General features: G+C 54.5%; 1 protein-coding gene across 3 annotated transcripts; it reads left to right on the top strand.

Annotated features, from left to right (window-relative positions):
* Positions 1 to 10: 10 nt before the first annotated feature.
* Positions 11 to 8,490, top strand: POLL (DNA polymerase lambda). 3 transcript variants are annotated; one of them, XM_032608683.1, is made up of 9 exons: positions 11 to 88; positions 936 to 1,076; positions 1,814 to 2,108; positions 2,270 to 2,432; positions 2,791 to 3,108; positions 3,857 to 4,030; positions 4,593 to 4,721; positions 6,991 to 7,159; positions 7,608 to 8,478. In XM_032608683.1, exons 2-9 carry the CDS (start codon positions 962 to 964, stop codon positions 7,970 to 7,972), a joined length of 1,728 nt encoding a protein of 575 aa, XP_032464574.1. In that variant the 5' UTR covers positions 11 to 88; positions 936 to 961; the 3' UTR covers positions 7,973 to 8,478. The 3 variants fall into 3 exon arrangements, with proteins under 3 accessions (XP_032464574.1, XP_032464576.1, XP_032464575.1); XM_032608684.1 differs by lacking the exon at positions 11 to 88 and adding an exon at positions 125 to 400; XM_032608685.1 differs by lacking the exon at positions 3,857 to 4,030 and having other exon boundaries at positions 7,608 to 8,490.
* Positions 8,491 to 11,096: the final 2,606 nt, after the last annotated feature.

The raw sequence follows: 11,096 nt of genomic DNA, 5'->3' as shown, positions 1-11,096 counted from the left end.
CCGGCTGACCCGGAAGAAGTTCTGGACACTTGCGTGTTCCCACCCCGCAACCCCTCACGCCCTTCGTCTGCTCTCATTGGCTGCTCTGGTAAGTAATTTACTCCTGCCCACCCCCGGTGACCCGTCCGGCCTGAAGTTGACCCCATCCGGCAACGAACCTGGGGAGTGGGGAGGAGCCTTCAGGGCAGGATCCAGACAGTCCGTCCCTCGCCTGGCCCCCAGCTGGGGGAGTCCCGGGCGTGCGCCAGCTGCGTTCACGGCGGGTGCCTCACACCTGCCAGCGTCTTCTTCACCCCCAGCTGTGAGGCCGAGACTCCCCCAATCCGGGAAGGCGCCCCACACCTGCTGCAGTCGTGCATCTCCCTGCAGCTGCGGGCCTGCGCTCCCCCCGTGCTGAGAGGTCCGAGACCAGGGCAGGTGCAGGGCGTTCCCCCACCCCGCCTCCTAATCTCCACCTGCCATCCCCCACCCCGGTTTTCCTCTGCGGGTGTGTGATGGGGGTAGAGAAAGATTATATACAGGTCCCCCCGAGTCCCCACTCATTTTGGGAGCCCAAGTCCTTCCTAAAGATGGAGCTCCGTTCCTAGCCTGGCATCTCGTTTTGGTAAAGCCTTTTGGAAGTGGGATGCAGCAGGAGCAGACACTGCACACTTAATCTTCAGAGCAACTCCCTGAGGAATGATATCGTTTGGTACCCATCAAAAGTTCCCCCAATAGTTCCACTCTTCCCCTTATTTTCCCCAGTACTCTGAAAGTGGTGAGTATAGAGCTAGGCTAAACCACCCAAGGTCTGTTGGGTTTTGGGAGACTCCTGGGAACTTGGCTACTGTCCCCAAGGCCTGGTCAGTAGAGACCCCACCTTCATAGTCAAAGGGCTTGGGGGGCCTCAGTTCTGGGTTTCCACATGACAGCTGCCCTGATCAACCCTCCAACAGAAAGGCCAGGCTCCAGCCATACCTCAATGGACTCCAGGGGCATCTTGAAGGCATTTCCCAAGCGGAAGAAAATTCATACCAATCCATCATCAAAAGCACTTGCAAAGATTCCCAAGAGGGAAGACGGAGAAGCAGCAGGAGGTGAGTGGACCCAGCCTCAGAACCCTCATGTGTTTGAGCCTGAGGCTTCTTACTTCGTTCATGCCCAGAATCAGATATTGCAGTTGACTCTGTCCGCCCAGAGCCTGCAGGTTTGTTTTTACCTGCCTTGTCCTAGGCTTGGTCCCCAGTCTTTGACAGGCGACTTGCTGTTTTATCTTCTACCCCACCCTGAGACCTCCATAAATCAGAAAATACTCCCTGGTCCCTAAGGAAATGACCGGCAGAATCATTTGCTCTCTAGGAGGTTGCCTGCTGCTGCGGGGAGGGGATCCTTCTTAGGTCCCCAGACTTACAAGTTATTTTGCAGCCAAATTGACAAATAGATGGCAAAAGCTTACATGGTGGGCTGGGTTGGGGGAGGGGAATCTATTAGACTGTGAGGCTTATAATGGCAAAACATGTGCTTTGTGCCTGATACATAATAAGTGTCTACTAATATGTGTTGAAAGAATAAATGATCAAATGAAGTGATTTACAGGGTAACTACAAGGTGCCAGACACTGTTCTAGGTTATATCAGGGAACAGGACGTATCAGAATCCTTGCCCCTTACATCAAGTGATGGCCCATAGGAAATTAACTGTATGCCTGTGGTGGAATCCCCAGAAGGCAGGCTGTCTGGGTGGAGGAAAACGATTAGGGGGAGGGGACTGTGAAGGGTTCATTGGGATCATGTCTGAAAGTATGACAGTAGGTATCTGGATGTCCCCTCCACAGAGTGGCTGAGCTCCGTGCGGGCACATGTTGTACCCACTGGCATTGGGCGAGCCCGGGCAGAACTCTTTGAGAAGCAGATTGTCCAGCATGGTGGCCAGATATGCCCTGCCCAGGCCCCAGGGGTCACTCACATCGTGGTGGATGACGGCATGGACTGTGAGCGAGCCCTCCGCCTCCTTAGACTGCCCTGGCTGCCCCCAGGTGCTCAGCTGGTGAAGTCAGCCTGGCTGAGCTCGTGCCTACAGGAGAGAAGGCTCATGGACACAGCAGGATTCAGCATCTTCATCCCCAAGAGGTAGGCTGGTCCTAGTCTTTCCTCAGATGTTTTCTTGAGCTATTAAACTCTCATCGTCTTAATTGGACACATTAAAAAACCATGATTTCAGAGTAGAGAAGAACTGGGAACAGAGATAGCGTGAGACTTTGGTGTCTTAACCTCCCATCACCATCCTGCAGGTACCTGGATCAAGCACAGCTCAGCAAAGCAGACCAAGACTCTTCGACTCCTCCTGGAGCTAGTGAGGCTCAGCTCAGGACAGTCCTCTCTCCTTCCCCTCCTCGCACCAGACCTGTATCTCCTTCCTGGAGGGCAGAGGAAGTCGCAAGCCTCCAAGCACAGGTGAGGAGCCTCCCTGGCCCCACAGCTCTCTTCTCCTGGGAACTAGATCACAGAAACAGGGAGAGCCTGGTGGTTGTTCAGAATGTCCCAGGCCCCTGAGAGAGGAGGGCTCTCTTTACTGTGAAGCCATTTAACTCTTCTCAACACTCATCACTCCTGCATTTGCCCAGGCCATATCCACCACATATCACTGGGGATCCTAGGGCTGGGCCCTAGGGGAAGCCACATGGAACCCAAATCTGCTGCAGAAGACCTAGCGTCCTTCTTGGGTCTGACTAGGAAACTCAGCCCCCACCTCTGAGGAGCCCTCCTCATGGGGGGCATGAACTTATTGTCTCTTCTCCTTCCCTATGTCAAGCCCGGCTCTAGTGGTGAAACCAGTTATGGGGAAGAGACCCAGGTTGGCACAGCTGATCTGGAAGCCCTGATCAGCGGCCGCTCCCCAACCCCCCTTGAAGGAGATGGTGAGCCTAGCCCAGCCCCTGAGGGCCTGGATAAGTGGGTCTGTGCACAGCCTTCGAGCCAGAAGGCGACCAACTACAACCGCCACATCACAGAGAAGCTGGAAGTGCTGGCCAAAGCCTACAGTGTTCAGGGGGACAAGTGGAGAGCCCTGGGCTATGCCAAGGCCATTAATGCGCTCAAGAGCTTCCACAAGCCTGTCACCTCCTACCAGGTACCTGGGGGTCAGGGGAGGGTATGTGGGGGGCTGGGGGGGGTCTTTTCTTTACTGGCCAGAGGTCGGTGGAAGCACCAGTCACAAGTGGGGATCAGGTGGAGTGATTAAGATTCTCTGATGTTTGGGACTTGCACAAAAGAAAAAAAATGGGGAGATTAATGAAAGCAGCTTGTCAAAATCTTGATAATTATAAAAGCTGGGTGATGGGTACTTGGGGTCCAGTATACTGTTCTCTCTCCTTTGGAATTTTTTCCATAATAAAAAGTTTTTTAAAAGTTCAGGCTCTGAAGGTCAACAGACCAGAGTTTGAATTCTGGTTCCCATCATTCACTAACTGTAACTTGCCTAAAGTAAGTTACTTAAACCCTCTGAGCATCAGTTTCCTCAAAAGTAAAAAGGGACTAAGAATAGTAACAGACACAGTATTCCCATGAAGACTTAATGAGATGACCCCTATAATGCAGGACCTGATACAGGGTAAAGCCTCATAAATATTAGCTCCACTGTTATGATGGCAGTGGTGACTCGTATAGTCATTATTGCCTTTCCTCTGCTTCCTGTGCTGACCTCCATCCCTCTGGGAACCAGCAGATAAGTTTCCCAGCCCATTCCATCCAAACTTCTTATCTTCAGCTCTGCCCAAGCTTTATACAGCTATCATTTGCCCACCGGCCATACTGGCTTTTACTCAGACATCTGCTAAAGGAGTCAGTTTCCTTCCTGCCTCTGCCTCCCCTTCCTCTAGGAGGCCTTCAGTATCTCCGGAATTGGAAAGCGGATGGCTGAAAAGATCGTAGAGATCCTGGAGAGCGGGCATCTGCGGAAGCTGGACCACATCAGTGAAAGCGTGCCTGTCTTAGAGCTCTTCTCCAACATCTGGGGAGCTGGAACCAAGACTGCCCAGATGTGGTACCATCAGGTCACACCCTGTCCCAGCCCCCACTTCAGTTTTACTGTATCTTAGAGCTCCTGTCCCACAGTCCTGTTACGCTGTGCTTTGATGAGAATGAACCCAGACTATAGAGAGACCACTTCTCAAAGGGACCAGGGCCCACGCAGATCCCTCTCTTGGCTCTCAGAACTGCCCTGTTGCTTGATATCGTTGAGGCTTCATCTGTGGTGTAGGCAGAGACAAGATCTGTCCCCCAGACCAGCAGAGGCCTTCCTGAGGAGACCAGGCCTCTGGGCTGAGTATCCAGAACAGTGGTTCCCAAACCCAGCCATGCCCAGAATCACTCCCAGATTGATGGAGTCATGAACCAGTGTTTTAGGATTGTGGCAGGGCTGGACTGAGGTGTGTCTTCCATGACCCCTGCCTTTCCCAAGTCCCACTGATTACAGACCCAACCGCTCCTGGGGTTGGTCCTGCCGCAGGCTTTCCTTGGAGTCTGGGGGTGATGGAAGCCTTGTGTGTGTGCTTATTCACTGCCTCTTCATTGGTCCTGGATCCTCATAGCCTTCCCATCTGGCTATTTTCTCAGGGTTTCCGGAGCCTAGAAGACATCCGAAACCAGGCCTCTCTGACTACCCAGCAGGCCATTGGCCTGAAGCATTATGATGACTTCCTGGATCGCATGCCCAGGGAGGAGGCTGCAGAGATTGAGCAGACAGTAAGCAGGTGTTCCAGACCAGTAAGGAGAGCCAGGTCCTACTACAACGTCAGGGCCTGGCTCAAAGCCAAGAACTCCGGATCCCTCAGCAGGGGAGCCCAGCAGGCAGAGGAAGCTATGGGGGGCCAGAGGTTGGGACTAGTGGGGAAAGAGCAATTGGCTTAGGTAGGAAAGGGCTGCAGCATTAGCTCTCTGCAGTAGGGTTCTCAGTATCGGGCAGAGTTAGCACTGGTTTAGGTGCTAGAATGGTGTTAGGACTGGGTTAATGTTAGGGCTAGATTAGGGATGGATTATGGTCAGAACTACTCGAGGATATTGGGATTTGAACTGGGCTATGTTAGGGTGATCAGGGCAGAGGTTCTTAACATTTTTTGATTCACAAACTTCTTTGAGAACCTAATGAAAACCATGGACTCTTTCTCTCCACAATTTTTTTTTTTTTTTTTTCGGTACGCGGGCCTCTCACTGTTGTGGCCTCTGCCATCGCGGAGCGCAGGCTCAGCGGCCATGGCTCACGGGCCCAGCCGCTCCGCGGCATGTGGGATCTTTCAGGATCGGGGCACGAACCCGTGTCCCCTGCATCGGCAGGCGGACTCTCAACCACTGCGCCACCAGGGAAGCCCCACAATTTTTTTAAATGTACAAAATTTTATATCTCCAGAAGTACACACCTTCTGCAGGTCACCCAAGGCTGGTTCAGGGTTTGGGTTAGGGATGGTGTAGAAGCACAGTGCCAATAGGACTAGGTTTGGGGTTAGAGGAAAGCTAGATCAAGAGCTGAGTTAAGGTTAGGCCTGAATTAGGAGTAGGGTTTTCTTAGTGTTGGATGCTTTTAGTTAAAATTTGTGATTGTCCTGGAAATAAGGTTCAGCCAAGATTAGTGTTTGGTGTAGAGTTGGGTTAGGGATTCAGTTCATATAAAACCTAAATTAGAGGGAGACTAGGGTACATTTGTTCAGTTGGCATTAGGGGTAGGGGCTGATTTGCTCCTACTTTGGTCTATGATTCTGATAGGGTAGGACTCCCTGGAGACTCTGGCCCAGCTTAGTTGAAATCAGCCTCCAGCTCTACTCCCAGCCACAGGACTCTGAGGCTAGTGTGGGAGGGACAGGCAAGCCCCTTTGTCCACCCATCGCCAGGCCTTGGTGCTAGTGATGACCTGTCACTCAGCCACGGTATCTGGGCATAGAGAATGCCCCAGCGAGCCTCCAGCCCTGACCCACTGGAACAGAAGTGGCTCCCCACCTGGCCCACTCTCCCCATTTAAGATCTCCAGCCTTAGGAGGTTTTGATGGGATTACTCATCCCAGGCCTCCTCCATCCTCTTGGGAGGCTCAAGAAGGGAATTGAGGGGATTAGCAGAGCCTGCCTGTCAGGAGAATTGAGGTATCCAGGGCCCCAGAAATCTCAGTGTCCCGGGGAGGAAGTGGGCGTGTATGTGTATGTGTGTGTGTGTGTGTGTGTGTGTGTGTGTGTGTGTGTGTGTGTGAGAGAGAGAGAGAGATATCCGCATATGAAAGACCTCAGTGTTTCTGGGGTGGAGGCTAATGGCCTTATCCCCCCTCAGTGAGGGATGATCCTTCAGCTGACAGTTCCCTCTGTCTCAGCTCCCTCCCCACCAAGCCCCATTCCTCCAAGTAAGGATGTGGGCATTGGCTCAGAAGTGCTTCCCTTTTGCTTTCCCTCCTTTCCTTTGTTACACGTGCAGCTGTATTTCTAGGCTCCATCTCCCCCGAAGCCTGGGCCTGGGGCACCCTGCCAGCCACCTGTCAGGCCTCAAGCCCCAACTCACACACTCTGCCTTTAGCTCCAAATCCAAAGACACCTGGGGCTGTGGAGACCTGGCTGAGGGCTTCTCGGCACCCGGCCGTTTGTTCTCAGTGGAGTTTCACAGACCTGGGTGCATGGGTTGGGACAGAAGCCCAGAGAAGATATGTCTCTCTGCTCTTGAAGAGCGGTGCCTTCCCTCAGAATCCGAGCACATCTTCTCATCTTCTCATCTCTCTCCTCAGGCCACCCCCGGTGATGTGAGCACATTTTCTTCTCTTCTGTCCTAGCCAAGGTGGAGAACTGCCACTCTCCAGGGTGGAGCTCTGCCTCTGTTCCTTGGGGCTCTCTCCCTCAGGCTGGATCATGCATCCAGGGATTGGCTCGGGGCATGAGGGGGCGTGTGGGCTCCTGCGTCAAGGAAGGCCCTTGCGCTGCTGTGATGAATTCCTGGCAGGGCTTGAGGCCCACAGGCCTCACCCCCCTCGCTGTCCTTTCTCAGGTCCGGGAAGCAGCTCAGGCCTTCAACCCTGGGCTGTTGTGCATGGCATGTGGTTCATACCGACGGGGGAAGGCAACCTGCGGTGACGTGGATGTGCTGGTCACCCACCCGGACGGCCGGTCTCACCAGGGCATCTTCAGCCGCCTCCTGGACAGCCTCCGGCAGCGAGGTATAAGCCCCACCCCTGGGTGAGCTGGGGGGCAGGGGAGGAGTGGCCCCCAGGAGGGGGAACCTCAGAGTGGCAATCTCTAGGCAGGAAGCAGGGGAAGGCTGCTTCATGAAAATTCCACCTCTCTCCTGTGGCCAGAGCCACTTCAGGGAAGAGATGAATCAGCTTCCCCTACCTCCCAAGAGGTGCTCAGTAATAGCTGCAGTTTGAGTGCCTCCTCTGATGGTTCTGTGCCCCTGTGGGGGACTTGGAGAAGAATTACTATGCATGTTTTACAGAAAAGGACACAGACCTGGAGAGGGCAAGGTCGCCCAGCAAATAAGTAGATGAGCTGGGAATAGAGGACCCAAGGATAATCAGGAGAAGCCTGGGAGGTTAGGCGGCCCAGGGCTGGGCAGCCCAGGGCCTGGCTCCCTGCCCTCCCAACAGCCCTCCTGTATTGGGCCAGGGTTCCTGACGGATGACTTGGTGAGCCAGGAGGAGAACGGCCAGCAGCAGAAGTACTTGGGTGTATGCCAGCTCCCAGGGCCAGGGCGGCGGCACCGACGACTGGACATCATTGTGGTTCCCTACAGCGAGTTTGCCTGTGCCCTGCTCTACTTCACTGGCTCTGCCCACTTCAACCGCTCCATGCGGGCTCTGGCCAAGACCAAGGGCATGAGCTTGTCGGAGCATGCGCTCAGCACAGCTGTGGTCCGGGACACCCAAGGCCTCAAGGTGGGGCTTGGCCAAATACTGCCCACCCCCACTGAGAAGGATGTCTTCAGGCTCTTAGGCCTGCCCTACCGAGAACCAGCTGAGCGGGACTGGTGACCCATGACTGGGGGAGGGGGTGCCAAGCTGGACCAGCTGCCCCTCCTGGCCATTCCTCCAGCCTCAGCTGGCTGAACCTCACTCACTGATGGAAAAGGCCAGCCTGGCTCCCAGAGCTACCCAGCCCTCTCCCTGACAGGAACAGGGTGCTGCCCCTTCTACTCACCATTGCCCCTGGGAGAGTTTTGCACATGGCCCCCTGCCCCATTTTAAGCAGGAACTGGTGCCTGGTTTGAAGCCAGCTTCCTGTGCTGAAGGCCCAGGCATCCCCCTTCTCTACCCCAAGGAGGGTCTAGCATGGGATGGGGGCTGCAGGGGAGAGGCGCGCAGCTGAGGCCCAACATCACCCAAGACCCTTCAGAGCAGGAGAATGAGCCACTCCACGCGTGCTCCCTCCGCCCACCCCACTTCCTGTGCAGCTGGCAGTGTAGGGAAGGGGCACCCCAGGCGCGATGAGGATAGCATTGGAAGGCCCAGGGATCCAGTAAAGTGCACTTGACATTCAACCTGCCTGGTGTGTCTGTGAGCTGCTGCAGCCTCTGCCTGCCTTTCTTCTCCCAGGCCGGGACAGAGATAGGAGGTGAATGGGAACCCAGAGAGGCCAGTTAACTGTTCGCCAAACAGGCCGGGCCTGAGTCAGCTCCTGAACAACTCAGAAGGGGGCAGGGGTGGACATTAAAAGGGAGAATTCATGGAGTCGGGAATTAGGAGCGCCTGTCTACCCATCAGCATATCCTGTGGACCCTGCCCTAGAACAGGTTATCTGAGGACATGAACAAAGGTGGCAAGGCTCATTAGGAAGAAATAAATGGTGACCTGTGTGCCACTGACAGGGCTGAGGCAGTCAGGGAAGGCTGCCTGGAGGAGGCGAGGGGCAGCCTGGCAGGAAATAGCCTATTTGAGAGGGGTAAGCAGCTCTGTTTGGGGACAACTAAGGAACCTGCTTTAGAGGGGATGCTACATGCTGGGTGTCGGGAGAATGCCAGGCTGATAGAGGACTGAAAGTCAAGCTGAGGGGCTTAGTTTGATAGAGCAGCTAGGAGGGTCCAGCTAGTGGCATCAGGATGGTTTCATAGACTGGACCTTGCAGGACAGGAAACATTTGGTAAGGGGAGAGGGGCACTGGGAAGGTTTGGGCGTACCAAGTACAATATAAAGAATATTGGGCTCAGAGGCAGGAGAAGGTGGCTGCGTTGGAGGAGCACCAAGGAGCCCGGGCCGCAGAGATGGGCTCCACCTGAGTGTGCTGGCAGTGAGGCAGGGAGGGGGCAGGTGCCGAGTCCTGCATCTGTTGGTAACTTGCAGAGTCCCAGAGGTGGCCTTTGTTGGCCTGGTCTCAGGACATCCCAGCAACCTTAGAATGGGCCCCTCAACTCTAGTTCAGAACCTTGAAGTCCAAGCCGTGGGGCCTTGCCTGCATGGGTCATGCCAGGGAAGGAATCAAAAGCCGTGGGAGTCTGGAGGGCCCCTTTCACAGCTCAGTACCAGAGAAGCCACATCAAAGGGCCAGAAGCTTTCGTGAGGGGCGAGCCTCTCCTCGGAGCTTCTACTCCCAGGGAGGTGTGGCTGCCCTGGGCCTGGAGTGGAAAAGAGGAGCTGGGACATCTCTGGGCCCCCCAGGTGTTAGGGCTGCTTTCAGTCCCCCTTAGGAGCTCTGCTAGTCTACTCAACTGGGCCCTCCGTGCCCGCCACCATCCCCAGTAAGGGGTGGAGTTGACAGAAGTCCGAAGCCTGGGGTGTCCGTGTCCAAACATTGCTGCTCCTCTCTTTTCGCTTCCCACTTGAATGCTCCAGCCTGCTCAGCAGCCTCTCCAGACCCAGAGGAGCAAGGCCTCCAGGGCTAGGAGAAGAGGGAACCAGTGGGTCACAGGGTAAGTTGGCCAATTAACCCCTTCCTACACACAGGAAGTCTTCAGAACCATAGGGAGGGATAGTGCTGACTTCTGGATCTGGTACCAGGGGCCTGGCCCCCTTTCCTGCCATCTCTTGTGGGAAGGAGGGAAAGGACCCCCCAACCCCCCCCCCCAGGAGACTCAGAATTCTGGAGACCACCTTCAAACCGTACAAATTCCTGGTCCCACATCCTGGTAAGGGCAACAGGAAATTATGGGTTAAAAAGGAGTGCCCACACCCTCCAGAGAGACCCATCCTGCGGGTGGTGTCCTCTGGGCTGCTCAGTGTGGCACAGGAGCCCAGGAGAAGAGCTAATGGAGGATTCTGTGTCTTGAGAAGTCTGCCCAGTTTGGCAGAGGGGGCGATCCTCTGAGTCTAAACTAAGCAAAGGGTGTGTTGGGGGGTTCCCCAGCCACTTGAGCGCTGAGCCTGGTTCCTGGGTGGGCTTTCAACCCAGTGCCCCATCCTGCTAAAAGGGAGACTGAATTTTGGAACCCTGGTGGGAATCGGCATCCTATCTAGCAACTGAGCACCCCAAAACTACCACCCACTCACCACCTGGCCCTAACAAAGAGGAAGGGCCCCACAGGCCTACTTCCTGCCCCTAGCTCAGCTCATCGTCACTCTCTCCCTGAGCCACAGTGGTCTCTGGCCAGACCACAGGTGTGGTGGGCAGGGTAACGGTCTCCCAAAGATGTCCACAGCCTAATCCCTGGAACCTGTGAATGTTACCCTACTTGGTAAGAGAAGGACATTGCAGATGTGATTAAAGTTAAGGATTTTGAGATGAGGAGATTAGCCAGTGGGCCCAATCTAATCATGAGTCCTTAAAAGTGGAGAACTTTTCCTGGCTACAATCAGAGAGAGAGGTGACAAAGGAAGGAAGGTTAGAGAGATGTGATGTTTCTGCCTTTGAAGACAGAGAAACGGGACTACCAGCCAAGGAATGTGGGCAACCTCTAGAAACCGGAAGAGGCAAGGAAACAGATTCTACTCTAGAGCCTCTGTAACAGAACACAGCCCTGCCAACACCTCAGTTTTATTCCAAGGAGACCTGTGTCAGACTTCTAAACAATAGAACTGTTTAGTAATAACTGCGTTGTTTTAAGCCACTAAGTGTATGGAAATTTGTTACTGCAGCGATAGAGGACCAGTAGACAGGGTATGTCTTGTTCTTTCCTTGTACAAAGTGAGCAGAGGGATGGTGGGTGTGAGCAGGCCCTGCTGCGAG

Source organism: Phocoena sinus, chromosome 16 (genome assembly GCF_008692025.1).
Source record: "Phocoena sinus isolate mPhoSin1 chromosome 16, mPhoSin1.pri, whole genome shotgun sequence".
Taxonomy (NCBI): domain Eukaryota; kingdom Metazoa; phylum Chordata; class Mammalia; order Artiodactyla; family Phocoenidae; genus Phocoena; species Phocoena sinus.
Note: the sequence above shows the minus strand (reverse complement) of the source record. Positions and strands in the feature narration are given on the sequence as shown.